The 24,994-nt window shown below is 38.2% G+C and overlaps 1 protein-coding gene across 5 annotated transcripts in view; it reads right to left on the reverse strand.

The window, feature by feature from the left end:
• The window catches only part of gigyf2 (GRB10 interacting GYF protein 2), a 34,852-nt gene that overhangs the window by 4,042 nt on the left and 5,816 nt on the right, over positions 1 to 24,994 (reverse strand). For 3 of the 5 annotated variants that reach the window (XM_049478810.1, XM_022678993.2, XM_049478813.1), the window contains exons 5-25: positions 20,709 to 20,817; positions 20,332 to 20,440; positions 17,997 to 18,037; positions 17,863 to 17,895; positions 17,468 to 17,650; positions 16,043 to 16,263; positions 15,193 to 15,337; positions 14,678 to 14,914; positions 14,340 to 14,536; positions 12,484 to 12,640; positions 12,177 to 12,343; positions 11,014 to 11,099; positions 10,217 to 10,333; positions 9,818 to 9,957; positions 7,083 to 7,168; positions 6,352 to 6,492; positions 3,711 to 3,869; positions 3,218 to 3,544; positions 2,430 to 2,558; positions 1,543 to 1,761; positions 373 to 557 (exon numbers count right to left, since the gene is read on the reverse strand). In XM_049478810.1, coding sequence (XP_049334767.1) covers positions 373 to 557; positions 1,543 to 1,761; positions 2,430 to 2,558; positions 3,218 to 3,544; positions 3,711 to 3,869; positions 6,352 to 6,492; positions 7,083 to 7,168; positions 9,818 to 9,957; positions 10,217 to 10,333; positions 11,014 to 11,099; positions 12,177 to 12,343; positions 12,484 to 12,640; positions 14,340 to 14,536; positions 14,678 to 14,914; positions 15,193 to 15,337; positions 16,043 to 16,263; positions 17,468 to 17,650; positions 17,863 to 17,895; positions 17,997 to 18,037; positions 20,332 to 20,440; positions 20,709 to 20,817 — 3,188 coding nt within the window. The remainder of the gene's footprint in view (positions 1 to 372; positions 558 to 1,542; positions 1,762 to 2,429; positions 2,559 to 3,217; positions 3,545 to 3,710; positions 3,870 to 6,351; positions 6,493 to 7,082; positions 7,169 to 9,817; positions 9,958 to 10,216; positions 10,334 to 11,013; positions 11,100 to 12,176; positions 12,344 to 12,483; positions 12,641 to 14,339; positions 14,537 to 14,677; positions 14,915 to 15,192; positions 15,338 to 16,042; positions 16,264 to 17,467; positions 17,651 to 17,862; positions 17,896 to 17,996; positions 18,038 to 20,331; positions 20,441 to 20,708; positions 20,818 to 24,994) is intronic. The other 2 variants (XM_049478812.1, XM_049478811.1) reach the window with 2 other exon arrangements.

Genomic DNA, 24,994 nt, shown 5'->3' on the forward strand with positions numbered 1-24,994 from the left:
CACCAGAAGCTTTTAAAGTGTGACATTTAGGTCACAGAGCATTTTGCCATAATTTTTAAGGGATATTTATTGGTGATTACAACTGATGCTTAACATTCGCCACTTCTCTAAAATTACTATGTAAGAAATGAAATTAGCTTTGTTTTATCTTACATAGGTGTATCCTAACTGAAACAAAAGTGGAAGTGAAGTGGCAAAGTCTTTTCACACATTGATAAAGGAAAACTAGTCATTTGGCAACATGGGAAACTTCAATCCTAAAGGACATCAGTATAGAGTACACTTGGCTCCTAAAACCCACCACTAGATTTGTACAAACCATAGATACTTTTAACTAGGATACTGAAAGCACACAGCTGTTAGGTTTTTTACCTGAGGTTAGCGTTTCCCTTGTTTTTCTGTGCGTTGCTCTTGCGCGGGGGTGGAGGCTGAACGGTCTCCTTAACTGCATCGTCCCAGAAGCCCATGTTCGAGTTCTGAGCGTCACCCCAGATACTGCTGTCTGGCGTCCACTGAGAGCTAGTGTTACTCACTGAACCCCAAACTGAGGTCAAAACCTGCAAAGACATCGTTACTGAGAATAAGATATTTATATGATTTCAAAAAGCTCTCAATCCCTCTCCCACATGCTCTCACTAGAATACTTCCTATTTAAAAACTGCCACTGCAGGTCCCGTCATAGCTAATGGAGATCAGGCCACTTCATTAACTATGGTGTTTATTTTATTGCACACAAACCATTTATTTGTGTTTTGGTGCAGAGAGCAAAATAAAAATTAAATAGCCTGTATAAACTACACATTTATATAAAAAGATTACTAAAAGATTATCCATAATTTCTCTTTACACAATTACGCATAATTTATTCAGGTTGTTCCTGTGATAGATTGCTTTGACAAAACCTAGAACATGTTTACTGCTTTGTTAAATAAATAAAAAATACATATAAATAATCATAGCACACCAGAGGATGTTGTGAATACATTTACCAAGATGTGAACATAGCCTCATCACTAAACATACAAACACCTTAGAATTAGACCATAAAGTAGGTAAAGATCTAAACTTAAGCAAAGGCACATTTACATACAACACAAAAAAATAAATAGAATGGTCTGAAGGTTTAGTAAATAAATGTTCCATTTATAATTTGATTGCATTAAATGAATGTTGTGTTTTTTTATTGTTTTTTTTTAATTATTATTACAGACATTTCTCACAAATTCCAAACAAAAATATTTGGTGGCATAACCCTGGTTTTTAATCACAATTTTCATGCATCTTGGCATGTTCTCCTCCACCAGTCTTACACACTGCTTTTGGATAAATTTATGCCACTACTGGTGCAAAAAAATCAAGCAGTTCAGTTTGGTCGGACGTCTTGTGATCATCCATCTTCCTCTTGATTATATTCCAGAGATTTTCAATTTGATAACATCAAAGAAACCTATAATTTCAAGTGGTCTCTTGTTTTTGGGCTGTAAATGGAGCAAACATTTAGAGGAATATGAAATAATTAGTGAAAACACATGCAGAACTCACGGTTCTATTCTGGGTGCGGTTTTGCTGAGGAACAGGAACAGGCGGTTGCTGATCTTTCCTCTGCTTCATCTGTTGGGCCTCCTCCTGTTGGATCTCCAGCAGGGACTTTGTGGCAGCAGGCTGCTTGGCTACACTGCCCCAGCCCGAGAGCTTGGTCTGGGCCTGCTGTTGCTGTTGCTGCTGCTGCTGCCTCTGGAACTCCTGCTGCTGGCGCCGCTGCTGCAGGAGAACAGAGAGATGTGTGTTTATAGACAGAAGTGAAGAAAACAAATCTAAGCTTATGCAAGCATCTACCTTTTATCTACCTGTATATTGAAGTAATTCATACACACACCACAAAATCATTTTAGATATTTTCAACTAAAAATTGATTTTAGGGGGCGTTCATTCTTCCAAACGGTGGGGGAGATGAGGGTTGTGTTCTTTATCCTGCTGCAAAGAATTGTGTTGTATATATTTTAAAACCAATATGAACAATCACAAATTCAGTCTCAGTTAATTTCCACTTCAAACTACAACTATACACAATCCAATGTGTATTATGTAATACTAAAAAATACACAGTGATTTCCAGGTTTAGCAACTATATCACGAAGCTGCTCTGGCACTGGTTTAGTAACTGATACTGGCTGTCCTGCATATCATGCATACTTTCACTGCCAGCTCCTCAATAAGTCATCATGTTGCTCTTATGTCACGTTGGCTCCATCTTAAAGGACAATTTATTATGTAAAACCAATATGTCCGGTTGTAAAACTTACGTCTGTCATTTAGTCACATTCAGAATGTATGCTTAGCATGAGCTCAGTATTAAAATCACTTGGGAATTTTGAGACATTAAACTGCTGGCGGTCGGAAAAATGCTTTTAATCTGATTTTAATCTTACCTCCTCTTTAGACTGTCGTTCTCTCTCCTCCTCAAGCTTCTGGATTTCACTGAGAGACAGAGTGTTCTGAGTCTGCGAAAGGGAGGAGGTTGCGGTTGACTGCTGACCCCACTTAGACGACGATGGAAGCTGGAGAGTTGGAGAGACAAAAAAAAAAAATAAGTGAAAAAAATCTACTACTCTTTAAAATTGAGTTTATTTTCAATTTAGGGATTGTGTAACAACTGCAGATCTGTATCATTTAAATGACTAAATTCACCTACAGTCAGGGCAATAAGTATGTGGACAGTGGCATAACCTCTGGTTTTGAAATGAAGCAATCAAAATTAAGTGTAGACTTCGAGCTTTAATTAAGGGATCAACAAATTATTGTTTTCATTAGTTTTTTTAATTACTGCTTATTATCTTTACTTTTTTTTACTATTCTTTGCAGTGAATGACTGAGGTCTGCAACATTTTATCAGGCATTTAATGAAGCCTTCAATTGGGGCTCGTTTCAAGTCTTTGCACTTTCAATTTGATCTTTAATATGATAAAATCATACTGGCTTTTAACATGCTTCTGTATTTTGTTTAAAGTAACTATCCATCTGAATAATTTTACAAAATTTGAGCATCAAGCACAGCTCTATGAACATCCTCCACCATGTTTGACAGATTGTGTAGTATGTACTGGACCATTAAACCTTTATTTCCTAACCAGTGATTAATTTCATCTGTTTGGGGCAGCACAGGCTCAGTGGTTATTGATGACAAGGTTGTGGACTCTTTTTCAGGCACTTTTCTCACCTTCATTTGAGCGAGTTGCTGCTGCTGTTGCTGCTGCTGGAGCCGGCGCAGGGCCTCCTGCTGCTGTTGCCGCTGTCTCTGCAGCTCCTGTTGCCTTTGAGCCTCCTGCTGCTTCTGGAGCTCTTGTTGCCTTTGAGCCTCTTGTTGCCTTTGCAGTTCCTGCTGCCTCTGAAGCTCCTGTTCTCGTCTCTTCTGCTCCTCCTGCTGTTGTCGAACCAAAGCAGCTGCAGCTGCTGCAGCAGCCGCTGCTGCCTCCTCCTCTAATCGCCTCTCTTCTTCTTGCCTCCTCTGAGCTTCGAGTTCCTCCTGCTTCCGCCGCTCCTCTTCCTAATAGAGACAAAAATCAAGAGACATTTAAAAGTTCTTCCCACATGGATATCAATGAAGAAGAAAAAAAGTTAATAAAAGCAGTTTCATGGGAAAACTGTGTTAGTTAAACATCTTGGATAAACACTCAAACCTAGGCTTCTGAAGCCTGTGAGGAATAACTCACCTGATTACGAAGGAACTCTTCCCTTTGCCTCCTTTCTTCTTCCTCTCTCCTCTTCTCTTCTAATCTTCGCAGTGCTTCCTCCTGGGCCAGACGCTCCTCTTCCTCTTTCTGCCGCCGTTGTGACTCCTCTTGTTCTCGCTGCCTCCTTAGTGCCTCCTCCTGAAGAACAAAACAGACTTTGAGATCTTTGAGGTTTAGATTGCTTACATGGTGTGATTATCTGATCAGTTAAATGCTAAACTGGAAACGAAGCAAAGGGACGCACCTTTTTATAGAACAAATGAAACCTTTGACTAAAAGCAGAATAAAAAGCAAAATAAGTTCGCCACTTTTCATCACAAATTAATAAATTATATGGCCTATATGTATTCCTTGTCTTGCTTTTCAAACATACAGCAATTACAAAACAACGCATCAATAATTATTAAATATTTAACATTTTTAATATGCCTGCAGAAAAAAAAAAGTTCAATAAATTTACCTTAGCTGTGCTACTTTAATCATAAATTTACTTCTGCAATGCCATTCTAATACGGTAATGGTTCCTAAGCAGTGCAAAATTACTAATTTTCTCATTATACATTTAGCATAGGAACACTATTCTAACTATTAATTAATTTACTTCAGCCATAATGTTCTAGTCACATATTTAGATAGATAGCTAACTACCTCAGTAGTGCTATTTTCATCAATAACTCACTAGTTTAATTCTAATCAAAAATTGACTTCAACATTTACCTCAATTTACCTGCACAATCTAAGTTTCAGATAGCTATCGCTTCCTAATTTGTAATTTGCACAGGTAAAGGTACCCAGACTCTTGGTAAACAAACAAATGCTAAGGATAAGTTAGCTCAGCTAGTGTTATTATCCTTGCCTTATATAGCTTGTATCTTATAACTGCTGAAACCAATTCTAATGTTAAAGTAAACACTGCAAGAGGACTTAAAATAATCATTGTTCTGTGTAAAGTATTAGTTTTTTCACTTATTTGGGCAACAGTCAGTGCATTTTTGCCCATTTTTAGTCGCCAAATATATATCGCATCCCTACTTTGGGATTCTGAATACTGTTTAAGAATCTGGTCAGTCACCAAATTCAGTGTCTAAAAAGGTTTGGAGATAATTCTACGTAGCATCTAAAAGGATTCCACATTAGTTATATGCAAAAAGATTTCTAAATCTCGTGGACTACATATAGCACTTTGATTAATAGTGCAGAGCGTAGGAGCAACGGTGCATTACTTTATTTTATTATTGGGGGCCTTGTTTTCGATCATGCTCGACATGGCTAATGGTAAACACAGTGGTGCTCCTAATAAATGCTTACCATGGCCTATGAATATACAGAAGAAACTTGATATAACCTTAATATGGCACTACCATAAAAAACAGGATACATTAAGTGATTTTAATTATACTACATTTGTTCGATTCACAGTTTTTTTCTGTCGCAATTGACAAGATGCTTACAAAAGTGCTTTACTGTCAGACTGAAAAGTGCGAGAACATTAGGTACAAGGGAGACCAAGACAAGATTAGAAGCTGTCAAGACCACAGCCATGCAACTGTGAGAAGCACGACACAAACCAGACAGAGATTAGATAAAGGTAAATAGAATCAGTACATGACTGGATTTCACAGTTATACAGATCACATACAGATATATAGATCACTGTATCATCACTGGAGGGCAGTGGAGCACAATGGTCTTACTTTGATCAGAGCTTTTATATATATTTTTTGTACAATATCTATAGTGCAAAAACTGAATCCCACTTTTCCCCTCCCTAAATAAACCAGATGGATCTAATATTAGTACGGTTTCAGTTCCCAGCCGATATGATCTAAAAATTTAACCTTTTTTTTAAAACACACAAAAAAGTGTTTCAGACAAGACTACAGATGTGTGCCATTTCATATCATTATTATTTCTGACATCAGTAGGCTATTGTTTGTAAAACAGAAGTTGTATTTTACAGGACCGATCAGTACTAAATAATAATGAGTGTGCAAAATGGCTATAGATATCCAGTTTTCCAAATATGGTTGTCTATACCTGGCAACACGGGGTGTGGAAATGGGACTGGGGGGAACTGAGTTGGGCATGTTTGGAGGCTAAAACCTACAGATTACCATGGCTGTGACCACACATTTAAGAACATAAGAACATAACATACTAGCTGAAGCTCTGCTGTCACCAGCTGCCAGTGCTTAAACTCAGCATGATTTCCTAATATCTGGTTATACATCATTTCTAACTGAAAAATTGTACAATCATTTTGTTGCAATAGCATGTTGTTAGTTTTCCTTTTTCTAAGTATATTTTTTCTTCATTTTATCATACAGCCAAGAGTCCAGTTATGACAAAAATACCTCAAAATATTGTGATCACATCTAGGGTAGATCAATCAGAACAGAAATCATAGGTTGAAAAATAAATTACCACTGGTTCTGTGCCTAAATCTACAATAAAATAAAATAAAAAAAGGTTTAAAATACATAAACCCAATGTAAGGAAAAATCCAATAAAACTATAGAATTATATTTAAAAAATAATGTTAATTATCTTGTCATAAATTATCCTGACTCACAGGCTATGTAAAAGTTTGCCCACATAATCTTGATCCATCTGCTCTGACCTGTTTCCGCCGTGCCAGCTCCTCTTCCTCCAGACGTTTGCACTCCTCCTCCTGTCGTGCCCGCAGCACCTCCTCTAATCGCTTCCGTTCCTCCTCTTCCCTTTTGGCCCGAAGCTCTGCCTCCCTCCGTTCCATCTCCAGCTTAAGAGAACAAGACAATACGAGAGGCAAACTAAATCAGACAGACAGACTATAAAAGACCCTCAGTAAGGGCGAACGAAATTCACAAATGTGTCTCGACTTTACTTAATCTTTAGACTTGTTTTAAGGGTCACACTTTATAATAATTGTTTCCAATAACTGTGTAATCAAACATTAAAAACCCATATTTAAAACAGTGTATCTATTGTAGGTTAATTACAGTTGTACAAGGTATACACATGTGCATAAATGTCAGTCGAGATAACAGACCTAATTGCATACCAGACAAATGCTACGGGAGAAATATTAATTTATACACAACTTACTCTACACACACTATTACATGTGAAATTTACACACACTATGCCCAAGTTAACACAAGTCAAAACTGATGCTGATGTGTAATTACATAACCTGTACAACTATAATTAATCTGCAACAATGTGTACTTCACCAGTAGTTACACTGTTATTACATGGATTGTTAAAGTCCCTTAATATAAAGTCGGATAGTTCTCAAGTACTCAACAATATCTGAAACAGCTACTGCACTTTAAAGTCCGTCTTATTGTTAGCCAAGCTTTTACCTACCTTTGCTTTCTCCAGCTGTATCTGGTCAATAGAAGCTTGAGTCATCGTCTCAATGGGAAGATCCCACACACTGGCCCCTTCCCAAGCTGAAGGAAACACACACAGACTTGTCACATTAATGATACAACCTACACAAAAAAAAGTTCTGGGCAGGGATTAACTTAAAACTATTTTCAAGCAGACTTTCAAAAGTGCAAGTATCTAATTACTGTTGGTTGAATGAGTACATTTTGAAAAGACTATAAAGACTAAAAAATTGCAACAGGTAAATGTGAAACCACATTTTAAAAAGCTATAAAAAAAAAATGTGGAGTTAATTAGATTAAAAAAAAAAATCCTTTATTAAGATGGTGACAATGACCAATTTTGTATGGACAACATACTGTCTCTGAAATATTTGGTATAAATTAGATAAAGTGAACCCATGTGATGAAATTCACCTTCAAAGTAATTTCTAATCCCAGAGGTTCACATGTTCTTGCCAAAGATTTCCTAATTTCCCTCAATAAATAAATAAGCAAGTATAATATTTTTGTCTAATTTGTTAGACTGGGTTCTCTTTATCTCTTTATTACCTTTTGGCCTTCTGTGAAAATCTGATGATGCTTTGCAAAAATTTATGCAAAAATATAAAAACAACTGTAAATGATTCACAAACTTCCAAGCATCCGACACTGGGAGGAGATAGCTAACATAGCAGCAGACAAAACCCACATTAAGGTTCTTTAAGTAAACACCAGGCCACCAATTTTAGGACTAGAAATCAGGCTTGAAATCAGCTTTTATATGTTGAAGTATCTTAAAAAAGGCAGGTGTTAGCCATCACTTCTCAGGTTGGTTTTAACATGCACTACATATAGAGAAGTGAAATGTCAACAGCTATCAAAAGTATCAATTACATAAATATGTTGCATAACTACAGCTTTGATTTACAAATCTTTTTTTCAGTCTCAGTCTTTCAAGATAGCATCTCAACTCTCTGATTAGCATAACTACTTTTAGTACATGGGCCAAAACTGACACAGATTAAAACCAAGAGGAAGAGATTAAAAAAAAAAAAGAAGAAAAAAAAACTGGCAAGAGATTGCGTGGGGTGTGAAACCTCCGAATGACTCACATACAGGAAGAGAGAGAGAGAAAGAGAGAGAGAGAGAGAGAGACTGTGCAATCGATCTTTAGTTTGCATCCTGTATAGTAAACTGTACATTTCAGGCTGAAAGTACTGTATTATTAGTGATAAATCACCTTCATAAGGGATCCTTTTCTTTCGAGCAAATGACAAATATTTTCCATGTTAAAAAAGGCTATCATTATTTACTGTTGAAATACGTGGTGTGATAGCAGATCTACTGATATACATGACAAATAAGTAGCATAACATGCTCCGCTAGAGTAAAATGGACTTTGTAGTAAAACATGATAAAAAGTAGTTACCTTTGATGAATAACACACCTCCGCATAGCCTGCCTCCTGGCAAAGCAGCCGGTGCCGGGAGGCAGGCTATGCAGAATCTATGTATATATGTCTGTCATTATCAGTACAATGATGGTGGCACACGGGGCTAAAGCTAGCATTATGGGATGTAAACAGTGGTTCTTGTGCACTCTAAGTTATTAATGCCTCATGTTAAATGTCAGTGCTTTTCGGATTCTTCCAATGAGGTGTGAGCTGGATAACGGGGTAAAAAGTGATTTATCGGGGTAAATTATGCCCCGTGTCACTCTGAAGTCTGAAGGGTGTTTAGACAAACTGTTAAAATTTCTGGATCTCGCAACGCTGTGGGAGAACAGATGTGTGCTATTCATCAAAGGTAAGTACTTTTTATCATGTTTTACTACACGAAAATTGCATTTTACACTGGAGTTCTCTATTAAGCCAAGTCCTTTTCCTTCTGGCTATAACAAGTTAGCTGCTAACAAGCCATATGTTTTAACACTTTTAGGTACTGAACAGTCTCAAACAATCCAGCACACGCCATTGGTTTATAGTCTAAATCATTTTTAACTGAGGAGGGTGGCCAAGCTAAGATATAAGACATTTTAGTTAGGATAGCTAATATTATAGCCTGCTTACAGCAATAATGAAATTTTAGGTAGTAAATAAGCAGCTACATTTAAAACAGGTATACAAGCCATATCATACACTACACAATGACTTGTCTAAACCTGCCAAAGTGTTGTGTATCCTAACAGCGCTTTGGCTTTTTTTTCTTATTTTGTGTGCACTACAAAACAAAACTTAAATGATTCCCACAGAATATGACTATTTACCCACATATGAACCAGAGATATTTCTTATGGCTCATTTTCTTGATGTGTAAGCACACGATCAAACAAATCCCATCTGAATAGGGTTTAAAGCACCGATGGCAAAGAGAAAGTAAAAATGTTCCATGATGAGATTCAGTGATACCTGTGGTAAATGCACGTCTGCATATTTCTAATTCTTGTGAAAAGTTACTAATGTTGTTACTAATAATAAATGTTTTAATGCTATTCAGTGGTCGTTATACTCTATGAATCAGATTAAAAGAGGAGGATGAAATAATGCAAGTTTCTAAAAAGGAGAATGCGTCCTTTTTTTTTTTGAAAGCACACTACCTACACACACAGCTCCCTTCAGAGTTCTTCTTTCTTTTGTGAATCGCTGCATTTCAGACTTTTAATTGTAGCTCCATAACCAGTGTGCTCATGCTTGTGTGTATTAGGAAATTATGTTATGACATGCTGACGTACTGTTAGGAGCTGCCGGTTGAATGCTGGGGGTACAAGAAGCTTGCGTAGAAGGAATCGGCATATCCCAAACTGAACCCGAATCTGGAACGGACATGGAACGTGTCACTGGCGGCAACAGGCTCTGCTGCTGTTCTGGAGTTCTGTGTTACAAACAAAATATAATAAAAAACAAAAAAAAAGGGAAAAAATCAGAAGAGCTGATACACAGGCCTGAAACAGAGAGCAGTTCAAACTGCAGCCAAACAAGCAAATGTTCTCTATACATTTTAATGGAAATTAAGTATTAATAAATCAATAAATCATCAAGCTTATAAAATGTCTCAAATGAGTCCTTATTCTACCGGCTTGAGAACACAGATCTGATAAAGGTAAGTCAGGCAGTAGATGTATCTGGCTAACCTGAGCTTGAGGGCCTGGTGCAGGAGTAGGTTGAGCTGCTGTTGCTGCTGTGTTGGGGGAGGAGCTGAAGTGAGCACAGCTTTCTGCTGAGCTAGTGCCTGAGCATACTGCTGATGCCTGATACAGATAAAAGAGAAAATATTTGATCAATTCACACTCAGGCAGCACAACATAGCATTTCAAAAGACATCGCAATGTACACAAGTGCAACAGTCCCATAGCAAGGCATGCAAAAAAAATAAAAAATATAAAAATTAACTTAATTTTGACATTTTTATAGTGGCTTAATACAGAGGAGAAAAAAAAAAAAAAAAACTTTACACGGGTTCTATTTGACATGACAAAATCTAACAGATTGCATTATGGTTAAAAAAAGAAAAAAAAAATAAAGGAAAAAAATTGCATTGCAATATTAAGATATTTTCACAATACATGATAATACTGTGATATATGTAAGGCAAAATGCATCAGTAGTGACAAAGCCTTAAAAAACACTATTCACAATATACTTCAATCCATCCAATTAAAGTGGACTAATTATTGCCCTCTGTCATCAAATGTACAGTTAACTCTGATCTTTAAGCACCGATGATACATTTAATATGCTTAAAAATATTTTGATTGTATTGTATTTTGTGGATATAAGAAATACACAACACGAAAAATAACATTACCTACCACTAGTTGCATTATTATAAGATAAAATATAGCTCAATAACATAAAACAAATAACAAAAAAAAATTAAGTAGTTTTGTATCACGGAAATACGAGGGTAGTAAATGAAAATGTGACTCACCTGAGCATGTACTGGTACTGCAACTGCTGAATCTGATATACACTTAAAGCATGCTGCCTCTTCAACCTCTCCTGGTCCGAATCCCCCTTTTAAAACAAAAATGCACTTTTAATACAAGAGTTTCTTAAACAAACTGTGATGATACTCAGATCTGAAGACTGATTCTGCAGATACACACCATAGTAGAAGCATTACAAGAAAATGTACTCATTTTCATTTACAGACAATCACACAGGTGACTAAAAGTAGAGTGAACAGCAGTTAGGACTGTGTTTAACTTCTAAAGGAAGACAAAACAAATACAGAGCTAAATATATAGTAGCCCCATTCTTAACTTTAAACCCATTCTTAACTTTAGCTATGAAACTGTTCAACAGATTAAGAGGAACTGTTTCAAAACAAAAGTGCAGCAGTGGCCTTTAATAAAGACTAAAACAGAGAAAATGATAGGAATGCAATGACACTTTTTACTACTATTTCTTATACAAATGATTACTTTAATTATTCTTCAGGGTTCCTAATATTATCTGTTTTTTATGTAAACATTTTACCTTGATTGTGATTTATGAACAATGATTTGACTGAACGACAAGACATTGCATTTTTCTCTGGTACAAGCTACACAAGCTGCTCAATTGGCTAAGAATTCTTAACTTTGGAGCCTCCATTTTTAGTATGTTTTTTTTTATCTAGAATGTTTTTAGAAGAAAAGACAGTCATAAATGTATTAATTTTAAAAATAATAAAAAAATGTTATCAATTAATTTTCTATTGTTTGTCAGGTAAAAAAGGTTGCAGGTCTATATTTGTTTTGTTCATTTAACTGAAAATATCATTTAAAATTAAAATACATATAACATAGCACACATCACACTGTCCACACAACTTCCTAATCACTCCTGACTGTTCTTGACCTTGTACTGGAGTAAGATATTGCAAAATATGTGGAAAACACAGTACAATATAGTAAGTATAATTATTTTGTACAGTTTCTAGTTACAAGTCGCTATTACGTAAAAACGTCTAAAGCTTCTCAAAACAGGACTGCTTTTCATTACTATTTTTTTTCTTCTACAAACAACAAATACAACCCATCCTTTACTGAGGACCTTAATTTAAATGAGTGTAAAATACATATATCCACAGCTCTTATTCTGCCTTACCAGTATGGGAGGTGGTGCAGGACCAGGGGCGAACGGCACTCTGCCCCACATTTTAACCAGTTCTCCCAGAGGATGAAAGCCCTCATCACAGCCCCTCTTAACCAACAGAGTCATGGTAAAATACCCAGCCTGAAACCACTCAGACATCTCGTGATTATTAAAAGGACCTGCAACACAAGACACGATGCATAGAAATAAAACGTGAGGGACAGCGCACTCTTCTGTGGCATTCTCCTGCCAAACATACAGTACAATACTACAGCATTAAAAGTTGTCTTGTTTGATAAGATGCTGTGTCAGATCTTACCCTGAATCTCTCCCTGAGGGTCTTTGTAGAACCATTTAAGTGAAGCCTCATGGGACAGCGGTAGGCCGGCGGGTTTGGGCCGCTCTGCGGTCTTAGCAGCCAAGCGCTCATCATCCACGCCGCCATCATGCAGATAAGCCACCATCTTCTCCGCTTCCTGTTTCAGAACGAGCCAAGGAGAGGCACCATGTTCATCAAAGTTTCATCTCAAGCATTCAGAATAAGGCTTACAATATATTGCAATATAATAGGATTAGAACAATGTCAATATAGATTTATATTGTATGGTTTCATTCATATTAATACGTGGCACCAAGATCAAATATATTTTTAAATGACTAAATTCCCATAGTCGCCCCCAATTTGACAAAGTTACTGCTTCATTACTCCACACGATGGCGCTAATCAAACAGACGCCAACAACTCCATTCCTGTTTTTTGATTATTTATATGCATTTTATCCTCTTCTGTACACAGATGCCGCAAAGTATCGAAACGTATTGTCTTGCGATATATGAAGTTTCGAAGAATCTCAGTATTGTGATATTGTATCATGAAATGGCCTGATTTTCACACCTAATCATGAATATATCAAAACAGCTGGCAACACAACAACAAAAACAAAGAATATAGTAGCAAAGCTAACCTATGCTAAAAAGTAGCACAGGCTGAAGGTTGGCTACATTTACTAAATCACCAGGGCTGACTACCTAAATACTGAAACTTGTTATTGCCCTAGACAATGTTGCAAATTATTTAGTGTTTCAGATTCATCAATGTTTTAAATATAAACATTATAAAGAACTGAATCTTAACCTCTTTATGGTATTTGAAACTTTTAACAGAATAGGGATGTGAAACTGGAATACACCTCAATAACACAGACACATGGTATAGGTCTTCGGTAGCACGTGAATAATCCTGGCGATAAAGAAGAAGTGGCATTACTTTGGCATGATTGTCTCCCTGTGAAGCCACGCAACTTAGTAACCAGAAGTGGCTTGGAAAATGAAGAGACAGACCACAAACTTCTCAGAAAGTGTGCTTTGCTTGTGCTCTTAAGCCGTTTGTGGTGTTGTCATGCAATAAAGGGAACTGAAGATTACAGGGGTGAAATTGCAAACAAACAACAAACAAACAAAAAGACAGTTTCAATAAGAACAAAGTGAGTGCCATAAAGACTAGAGATGGATTGATTATTAGTTTCAGATCAAATACAGAATGCCTTTTATTAAGATTTGACGCTTGCCAATACCGTTCAAGATTGAGGTTAGATGCCAGTTTAGAGGTTAGATGCCAGTTTAACATTTACAGGTAAACTTGGTAATTAATTCTTGTGTGTCTTGAAATGTTCTGCATTGTCTCCAGAGAAGAAAGGTACTTTAATCCTTGGAATAAACTACATTTAACACCCTTCGAATTTTAAACATCAGCTGAGAGAATCTGCAAATTCCCATGGATATGCAGAACTGCACCGTTTAGTTCAGATTGTTAGCAGAGTTTGCTAGATCCACTGTGTCTCCAATACTGTACTGGGTTTAGAGACCAACTTTTTAGCAGGATACCAAGTTAGTGGTGGTAAAGGTCTTTAACTTGCTTCTTCCTGTAGGCATGTTAATTTTATGTTAATTCTACATATTTGTGAGTATCAGTTAGACAGTATAAATACTTCCAGGACTGAGAAAATGCAGAGTCCTGTGGCCAAATGCAATGCTGGAGCAATTCTCATTAGATAATGAAAATAATGTCAGGTAAAGACATCAAAAGATTTATTTATTTGGACTAAGAGTACTAATAGGTTTTGCATAAATGCAAAAACATAAGAAAAACTCCCCCTTCAGACCTCTTCGACTCACCTGTTCAAAGTGCTTAAGCCCCTCATCCTCGTCCGTGTCGGTGGGCATGGCTGGAGGCTGGCCAATGGGAGTAATGATGCTCTTGAAGGAGAGAGCAGCATGCACCACTACAGGCACTTCCATGGGCTTGGGCTGCTGGGGTGGGGGGGCTACTGGCTGCGGGGGCAACAGCGAAGGAGGAAGTGAGGATGGAAGATCTGAAAAATAAATACATGAAAGACTCATTTCAGTATGACTGGGCAAAACATCAAGGAATAGCATTACAATTTAAGCACCAACAAAAGTAAAAACTATTTACAAATGATTCCACTTATGAAGAACCAGGTGATATATCTTACCTGTAAGTGCACTGAGTGTATTTGTTGTGTGGGATATAGATATGGGAAGGGGTGTGTGGATTGGAGCGGAAGTGGCTCTGATTTCAGGAGCTGCCGGTCTCTCTGCTGGTCTCTCAGGCTCTTCTGCTCTCTCTGGCTGACTGGTGGGCAGGGATACTGCAGGAGCTGGTTCCGGAGCAGGGACTTTTGCCGGCACTTGAACAGGAGGTGGAGAGGGCTCTTCTGATTTCCTGCCATCTGTACAAATATTTTACATGCTTTATAAAAACACAGCCATACCTGAATGCAGATATTTACCCCACGTTCTTCACAATTTGAAAGGCCAATTATCCAATGCCTAGTTCTGTGATCTCCCTCCATCATCACTAGTAATGCCTTAACACTTGAAGGACGAAGACACGAACAGCATGATCTGTTCTAAATTATTTTTGTAATGTGAGCTTCAGGGACTAAACCTTGTAGTCATAACATCAGTACAAGATAATTAAGAAAAGAACAATTTTGCTGTCATTTACCCTCATGTCTGGCAGTCTGGTGCTTCACTTCAGGCTCTTTGGTATTCTCTGCTTCGTTGTACTCTTTCTCCGAGCGTTCTTCACACTCCTCCAATGGACGGAAGTCTAGCTCTGCCTCCTCCAGAATTGGCTCCTTAGAAGCCTTCTGATAAACAAACAAATAATGTCTCTACACTCTCTACAGCAGATAAGCGTGAAGTATTCGTTTAAAAATAGCAATAGAACTCTTTTAGAGAAGATTACTTATTTTAATGTGAGATCATGCCAAATAAAATTTAGATATACCTTATTTTTCACACTATAAGGCCCACTTAAAATCCTTTAATTTTCCCAAAAATCAACAGTGCGCTTTTTAATCCAGTGCATCTTATGTATGAATTTTACCAGTCAGGTTGTAAGGAGCAGTAAAGCCACTCTGCTGAAGTACAGTGTTATACAGAGTATCAGTTTAGTTCTCCAGCACCAGGGCTGAAGTAGTATTAGATGCTAACCGCCATTTCCCCGTTCAGAGGTGAGTTTCATCAGCCTCTAGCCTGCTCCTAACCCAGCTAAGACTGCTAAAGAAGCATTTGCTATTTTACTGTTCAGAGGGAAGTATTGACTTGTAGCCTGCTGCTAACCCCGGCTAGCACTGCTGAAGTGCTAATGCTCCCTTTGTATAAAATAAAGAGCAGAAAATAGACGCTCATTGATAGTGCGCCTTATAGTACAGTGTGCCTTATAGTGCAAAAAAAAAAAAAAAGGTACTTCGTAACATCTCTCAATAGGAATAAATACATTTTGTGGATGAGTGATAAGTGATGTAGCTAAAAGCAGGTACATAGTGCTGTTGCTGCACTTCTTCGTTCACCTTGAGAGAGAGGAATGCCCCAGATGAATCAAAGGTGCCCGTTTCTTCCTCAGCATCCTCCAGACACCATTCAGGCAGACTATCCCGCTCGTCTTCCACGCTGCCACTGCCTGAGCGGGCCCTGCGGTAGCCCCCACCACGCTCCTCCTCCCCCCGTGAGTCAAAGGGGAAGCGGCGGCGCTGGTCTGGGTGTTCCCGCCACCCAGCCAAACGTGGTCCATCTGAGTAAGAAAGAGAGCGAGAGACTGAAATAGTGTGATTAGATAACTAGATAATCATTAACTCATTCTACAACACAACAATAACAATGATAAGACTGTATGCACTTTTGTAATTGTAAGCACTCTTTAATATCTAGAACAGGTATTTGTACTGGCAAGAATCTGGCAACATGATACCCATCAACAAAGAGGGTTTACAACTCAATAAACTGATCTACTGCAATACTTTAAACAAGATGTAAAAAAAATAATGAAAAGTAACTGTAGGGCCAACCTTTTCACATTTAATTCCAGGGTCATCAAACTAATTTAGCTGGGTTTAAATATGGTACTTTGCAGGCACTTAGCCACAAGCCAGCATATGGATGTGCTGTAATTTATTAAAATACAATTTAAAACATAAAATACATTTTGTTTGAGTTTATTGTTGAGTTTGAATGCAGTCACAAACCAAGGTACTTAAGGTAAAAACAAGCTAACATGGGTTATTTTTAGCAGATCCTGCATACAGTTGTGAGTAGAGCTACTTAAGGTGGTATCACAGTAGCATAATGGTAGACCAACAGAATAATTTAACTGGCAGGTTTTTTAAGGTGGAATGGCTCAATACCACCTGCTAAATATAGCAAGTCTTAGCTTTACCAGGACTGTCAAAATAATTTAGTGTTTAAATATGATTATATACCAGGGTACCAGTTAGCACTAAGTGACCATCACCTAATTTCACCTGAATCTGCAATGTAACGCACTACAATTATTTTATATAACAGTCACAAAATATATTAAATATAGCAAATTCACAAAAAGAAAAGGCATACTTGGGACTTCTTGGATGTTTTCCTAGAATGACCTGCTTGCAAACACAGCAGCACTTAGAAATATAAGTAAACAAGCAAATGGAAAAGGAGTGTTCCTTTAAATATCTTTATATCAATAGGAACATGTACCAACATGTACTCAGATACGCATGTTTTGACAGCTGTGCTTAAACAGGGCGAGTCAATTATTGACTTTATGACAACTTAACCTCATAAATTTATATTTCTCTCTGTTCTGTTGTGTGTATGTGTGTGTGTGTGAAAGGGAGAGAAATAAGACTCATCAGGGAAGAGATGCATGTAGAATACAGGAGTACACAAGAGGGAGGGCACCATGCGACTGGGGGGGTGGGATGGGGTGGGATGTGAGAGATCAGGGTCCACACCTGGACTCGGGGGGCACCATCGCTCATTATCGCGCCGGGACCCCGCCAGCCGCCAACCGCCCCCCTCTTCATCCTCACCATTTTGTTCATCGCGAGACATTCGCCAGTTCTCACTTTCAGATCGTGCAAAGTCATGTTTTCTCGCCAAACCCCCTGGAACACCATCCTCATAGTTACCCCGTACTGTGGGAGAAAAGACAAAAGATGGAGGGAGGACCATAAAGATAGCAGGTAGAGATGGGAAAATGGAGAAAGAGTGCATGCAGAGAAAATACAAATGTGTAGTACTGAAATCAGGTGCTAAACTAAAGAATAAACCTTTTATCTATCTTACTAAACAGGATGAATTTTAGATTGCAATAGTGCTGGCTTTGATGTGAGATGCTGGTACTTACTGTGGTTGAGCTGAAAGTGGGCTGGAGCTCCATCTACAAAAGATAAAGTTTGAAAAATGATCAGTTCTCACAGAAAGGAGACAAACACTTTTTGATGAGTATAAGCATACAGATAAGAAATGCTACAAGCTTACCTGGCTCTTTTCGAGTTGGCTTTTCAAACCTTCTATCTCCCCTAAATTGAAAAACATATTGGTCATAACCCTCTTTAAATAATGGGAATTTGAAAAAATAGCCATTTAAGCTTTTTTTTAACCAATGATACAATGATAATACATTACAAGTAATGCATAAATGCATCATTACGTTAACAGACTTCTCTTTAAGAATATTTAGACATAAACATAAGTGTCTACAACCTGACCTGAATAATAATAAACATACTGACTTGTTTCTTCTTAATGAACAGAGTAAGCACAATGGGTAAAAGTGGTAACCAGAAATTACTGATCATGTTTATACATTATATGAAGTCAATAACCTAACTATTGGTACAAGCACAGCCATACAGTCTCACAATGTAGTAATGCAGTATTTACAGTGTATGGCAAGAGATTTGTGCAAGTGCACCATAGCTCAATCACTAAGATTATATTAGGGTTGCAGCGGTAACCGGTTTCACGGTATACCGTGGTATTAAAATGCACGGTTATCATACCGTGTGTGTTTGCTTATTACCGGTAAAACGCAAGCCAGCGGAGAAAGTCACCCGCGCATGCGCAACTCTGCTCCGCTTCAGCTACTCAGCACACAGCGGTGAGAATGGCAGAAAGTGCATCAGACTAGAGCCTAGATTCTCTGCCCGAACCAGACCTGACCCGAGGACCGACCCGAAATCGGGTCCGTTCGGGCCGAGATTTCCCACCACATTCCTCGGGCCGGGTCGGGTTGGGCTCCAGAAAATAGTCTGAGATGTAGGCATCTGTTTTTTAATTATATATTTTATTTTTAAATAAAGCTCTGGTGTGATAATCACAATGATAATGCTAAGTAACCAATTATTATTGTTAATGAAAACGAACCAAATAACGAAAACTGAAAGTGAAACTTAACTAACTTATTTATAAGCGCTGTTTTCACTCCCGCAGTTCTACAGCGGGAGGTGTTGTGCCGATTCTGTCCGCGAAGCGGGAGTCGGATTGAGCAGGGAGTCGGATTCGGCATAACAGCGGCAGCGCGGCTGCACGTCGCGGTCCGCGGTGTTAGTTGTAAGCGCTCGCGCTAGCCGCAAAATACGACAGAAAACACTGAGAAACTACAGAATTATGAATTGGACTAAAATGAGCACGAGGAGATAAAAGAGAACCTTTACCTGTGAGTAGCTCACATCAGAACACGCAAATCTCTCTCTCTCTCTCTCTCTCTCTCTCTCTCTCTCTCTCGCACGTGAACTTCTCCGCACTGTGTTTAGCTGTTCTTAAAAATAATTTTTATTAAATAATAGTTCTATGCTTCTATGTTAGTGTTAATTAACATAATTCTGATCATATTTCGCTCATTCAAACAGCCTGAAAACAGACTTGTAATCTTGTAATCAACAAGCTTGTAATCAATGTGGCCGTAGTCACAGCTAAAGGAGGAAATACATCAAACCTGTTCTCCCATCTCCGAGAACACCACCCCGCTGTGCAGCGCTAAGTATGTGTTTAGTTTATAATTTTACCTAAATAACCTAAATAAAACTTATTTGTAGTCGTGCACAACCCATGCGGTAAGCGCCCGCAAAAGCGCTGAGTTATCCGAAATTTGGGCACGCAGGTACAGGCGTGAAGTGCGTGCTACGATGGATTCACGTGTCCGTGTAAAGGTCCTGGCCGGACCGGATGTGAAAGACGCCATTCATTTACATGCGTTAATTTTCAAATTCTGACGTGCCTGTTTTTCATATGTTGAAGGTTTTAAGGTGTGAAAGCCTTAAAATAGAAATCTCTATTGTGAGGATCATGTCAGAAATAAATCCCCTCTTTCTGCAGTATCTGGTTATATACCAACTTTTTTTATATATATATATACACTCTTAATGCCCTTAAGAGTAGTGGAAAAACATGGTTTCCTTCACCTGATGGTGTAGTTTCTACAATAAATAGTTAATTGAACAAAAAAACTTTGTTGTAATTTCTTTAAGGGTCAGTTTAATAATATATGTAACAAACTGTGATACCGTGATAACCGTGATACCGCGGTATTTTCCGAGACGGTTATCATACCGTGAAAATCTCATACCGTTGCAACCCTAGATTATATGAATAGCTGAAGTAGTACTTTTCTATATGATTAATCTCTATAAGAATAAATGAACATTACCTTAATTTTTATTTAATTTAATCAGCAATATCTAAAGCATGTTGGACATTCAAACCAACCATCACTACTCAAAATATTTAAATTTATTTTGCCCAAAAAAAACATTAAGGTTAATGATTTGAAATATTGAAAACAGCGGTATTTATTGTTAAGCAAGCAGGGTACCTTTCCTCCCAGCTCTGAGAGCGATGCATCTCTCTCGCGCCGCGACCAAACCCACCCTCCACGTCATCAAAACTTCTTTGGTAAAAACCTCCTTCTCCTCTTCCTCTCCCTGAAGTCAAAAACAGACACATACAAAATGCATACTTTTTAGAAGTCATGCTCAAGACGAAGCACACAAAATTAATATAAAAACCTAAAGAACACCACACAATTTTATCTGTCATTTATTTTTCAAACACAAGATGAATTAGCTCATTAGTTTCTGCTGCCAACGCACTCATTATCTGTGCAACTCTGCACCAAAAAGACATCTCTCTATTTTCTCTATTTTTCTCTCAGAGTAGGGGAAAAGTCAAAGTGTGGTTGAGGGTACGCACCTCGCCCGCGTGAGGTACTTCGACCTCGGGTTGCCCCTGCAACCACGCCTACGCCTCGCCCAGTCAGACGCAGCACTGCCGCACTGTTTACAGACATGGAGAAATTTCTCTGTGGAAACACACAAACATATGCTGAGAGTTACTGACACAATCCTGTGTAAATATATTTAAAATAGAATGTCACACACCTAATGTCAGTTTATCACATCAGCTAGCAGCTTGCAAGTTACAAAACCCACACTTCCTGAATGCTGGTACCCTGTGCTAACAGATTAACAGATTGTCGTCAAAATACACCAGCTGAGAACTTGTATTGTAAACTTTATCCTAGTTACTGTAAATATTGACAACACACAAAGAAAAATGCTAAAGAATAAAAGGGTCCTCATTTATCCTAGAAACACTTTTCACTGGGATTTGGACAATTTTGGACATATTATTATTGGTGGATAATTTAGTGAATCCTGAGAGCTGGTCAGATCATATGATCCACATTTGGTGAGTTTTGGCAGTGTTGCATAAAGTCACTAGGCACTGGAGCTGCTTGTTTAACCACTAAATGGAAATATAGATCTCATTCACAGTTTACACTTTAGGTTCCACAGAACTGTTCTAATTTTACAACACTTTTCTGCTAGTGTAAGAGCTCAAAAGCATCTTGAGTTCAGGATCTAATGATACAAGCGTTGGATATTCTGAGTGAATGACTAAGTGCTTTAGTAAGTCACTCTGAATTAGAGGTCTGCGTGGGACTGTTTTTTTAAACCCGCTCCCGCCCGCTCCCGCGTCTTTTTGTCCCGCTCCCGCCCGCTCCCGCAAAAAAATCACTTCTTTTAATCCCGCTCCCGCCCGCCACATACACATTCCCGCCGCTCCCGTCCCGCAGTCCTAATATGAATTGAATTAATTACATTTAGTGCTTCAAATTTACATATGTATTTATTAAAACAGCAATTCAGTTCGCAGTCCAAACACATGCCATCAGGTGCATCAAGAATCCTAGAAGTGGATTAGAAGTGGATCTATATTATATAAAATAATAAATGTAAAAATATATAAAATTAAATTCAATTAGTTTAATTAATATTTGTATTATTATTATTAATAATAATAATAATAATAATAATAACAATAATAACAATAATAATAATAACAATAACAATGTTATTGTTATTATTATTATTATTATTATTGTTATTATTATTATTATTATTATTATTATTATTTTGCACCAGTATAGTAAATGTCGTCCTTTAAAAATCAAGAATTCTAGAGTTAAAAAGATTGTTATTTTTATTAACCAAAAAAAATTCAATATACAATACTTCTGGTATGCTGTGCTTGGCTGCAAACCACAAAACGTAAATATACATAAATAGCAGATGGCTGTAAAGAACAATTCAAATGAAAATGCAGCCTATACTATGAACGAAGCAGAAACATTTTAACCCGTAAATAGGAGTAATATCAGATGGCTGTACAGAACAATTGAAATGAAAATGCAGCCTATACTATGAACGAAGCAGAAAAATTTGACAAAAAATTATTGAAAAAAGGCAGTGAGTAAGGGAATATTTTACAAAAAGTAGCGAATAAATAAAACAGTGAGGTAAAGGTCTGCGCGGGACTGCTTTTCTAAACCCGCCGAGTAATATCAGATGGCTGTACAGAACAATTCAAATGAAAATGCAGCCTATACTATGAACGAAGCAGAAAAATTTGACAAAAAATTATTGAAAAAAGGCAGTGAGTAAGGGAATATTTTACAAAAAGTAGCGAATAAATAAAACAGTGAGGTAAGGGTCTGCGCGGGACTGCTTTTCTAAACCCGCCGTAAATAGGAGTAATATCAGATGGCTGTACAGAACAATTCAAATGAAAATGCAGCCTATACTACGAACGAAGCAGAAACATTTTACAAAAAATTATTGAAAAAAGGCAGTGAGGAATATTTTACAAAAAAATATATATATCGTATAAATAAAATTTCACCAAATAAATTCTGGACGCTGTGAGACCTTTTTCGTTAAGGACATGTTGGAACTGAAATTAGAGTTCTTTAATAATTAAATAAACAAACAGGGGGCTACACTAGCCTACTTCAGATTCCCATGAAGGAAAAGGATGTTGCTCACTGTAGAGGGCTTTAGCACGCTGCGTCTCTCTTCCAGAATTCGCCCACAAACACTGAAGGCTCGTTCCGATGGTGCGCTGGATGCCGGTATGCAGAGAACATGACGGGCAAGTTTACTAAGTGATGGAAATTCAAGCCTGTGATTTTTCCACCACTGAAGAACCTGGTGTGACCCTGATTCCTCAGTTGTGTCCAATTTTACACTTAAGTAGTCATTTATCTCTGATTCTGCTGTCGTTGTTCCATCCTTTGCCATGGAACCCTTGTCCTCCCATTCCTCAAACTCACGGAAATGCGCTCTCTTTGCTGGAGGCTGAGGTTCGTCATTTTTGGACTCAAACATCAGGTTCGCTATCAGCTCTTTCACAGCATTCATGACATCTGCTCGTGCGTAATTGTCTAGCATCTTTAGGTGTCGAAGTTTTGGAGTGAGAAATGTTGCCACTCTGTAGAGCCTGTGGACAGCATTTGGTGCTGAATTGTCAGTTGACATAAGTTCGTTCAGACGTCTCACACACACAGAAGCAACTTCAGTCAGCGCAGGTATAGCCACTGCATCGGTGCAGTGCATCATTAGTTTGACAGACCATGGAAGCACTAGAGATCCACTTAGTGTTGAGCTGTCTGATTCCAAATCATTTGTTGCGTCTTTGAAAGGCTTCAAAAAGGACACAACCGTTGTCAGCATGTTTTTGTTGATGCACCCGATCTTGCCATATTGATTATTCTCCAGCAGTATTGTGGAAATTTCTTCAAACTGTTGCAAGACAGAATCTGTCATATCAAAAACTGAATTCCACCGGGTCTCTACTGCCTGTTTCAGCGATTTCGTCAGTTTGCCTTGTTGTCCGGAATGCTTGAAGTATGTCACCAACTTTTTAACATCTGTTATAAGCTGAGAGACCTCGCACGCATTTTCCATCACGGCAGTGGCAAATGCACTCGACAAAATCACGTTGAGAATGTGTGCACTGCAGTTGATTCTGGTGAAGTCACGCAAACTAGAAACCATATTCGCCCCTCTATCAGTTACAAAGACGATCTTATTGACCATGTTGGTGCATGTGCAGTCAATACCAAAAACACGGAGGTTTTGGAACAACAAAGATCTAATGTTGTCCCCCGTCTTGCTGGTTCCTGGCTCAAATGGACTTGCAAACAACACCCTTGACACAAGATTGTAGCTGTCGTCTATGTAATGTATAGTGGCTGAAAGGAAAGATGTCTTCCTGTAGTTTTCCGTCCAAATATCTGTTGTGACAGCGCACCCGTATTTGCTGATGGTCTCCGTCATTATGTCTACCAGAGATCTTTTTTGTTGTATTGCTTCTTCTTCAATGTGTCTTGAAATAGTTGTGGGATGGGGCAACATTTCTTTGACGTCAAATTTGCCAATCTTCGCTGCAGTGTCAACCAAGTGCTGTGCAAGTTTGGAAAAGCCCTGACCAGAGACTGTATCAAATGGCCGTATGTCCTTACAGACAAATTGAACACATTTTTCGGTCGTTTCCTTCTTTAAGTTATTTGTCACTTTTGTGGTACTGGTGAATGACAGTTTTGTCTGCCCCTTCAGAGCTGTGCACCTGTGACGCTTTAAACCAGAGGTACCTGATTTGTGGCTACTGTACACAAACACTTTGTTACATTTATCACAGCAAGCAAATGGTAGACGATTTCTGTCTCCATTAATCACAATTGAAAATGACTGCCATACGTCAGACTTGCCTGCAGTTGGCTTAATTGTGGAGTATTCACCTGTCTTAAGAGCATTTTCCACAGCTGAAACTTGTGTACCATCTACGGGCTCCGCCATTTCTGTGGCAAAATTACAAAATGACGCACAGTGCACGCTTCATGTTCACGTGATCAGATGCTTAGCCAATATTTTTAAATAGTGTATTGCTCTCCTATGATTGGTTGTTTTCCTTCTGTTCATTATGCATGGGAAGCATTGCGTGATTATTTTGATTATCATTTTCCTAACTACTTATTCATTTGCGGAGCGGCACCACAAATGAGAGAGGTGGAGTGAGTGCTGGCGGAATAATTCAGGTGAGAACGACCCAAACGGGCAGGTGCTTAAGCAACCTCCGCCCCACATACACACCCCCCTCCCCCCCCCCCTCCTCTGCACACGCCTGCTGGAGATGCT

Source organism: Astyanax mexicanus, chromosome 4 (assembly GCF_023375975.1).
Source record: "Astyanax mexicanus isolate ESR-SI-001 chromosome 4, AstMex3_surface, whole genome shotgun sequence".
Lineage (NCBI taxonomy): Eukaryota > Metazoa > Chordata > Actinopteri > Characiformes > Acestrorhamphidae > Astyanax > Astyanax mexicanus.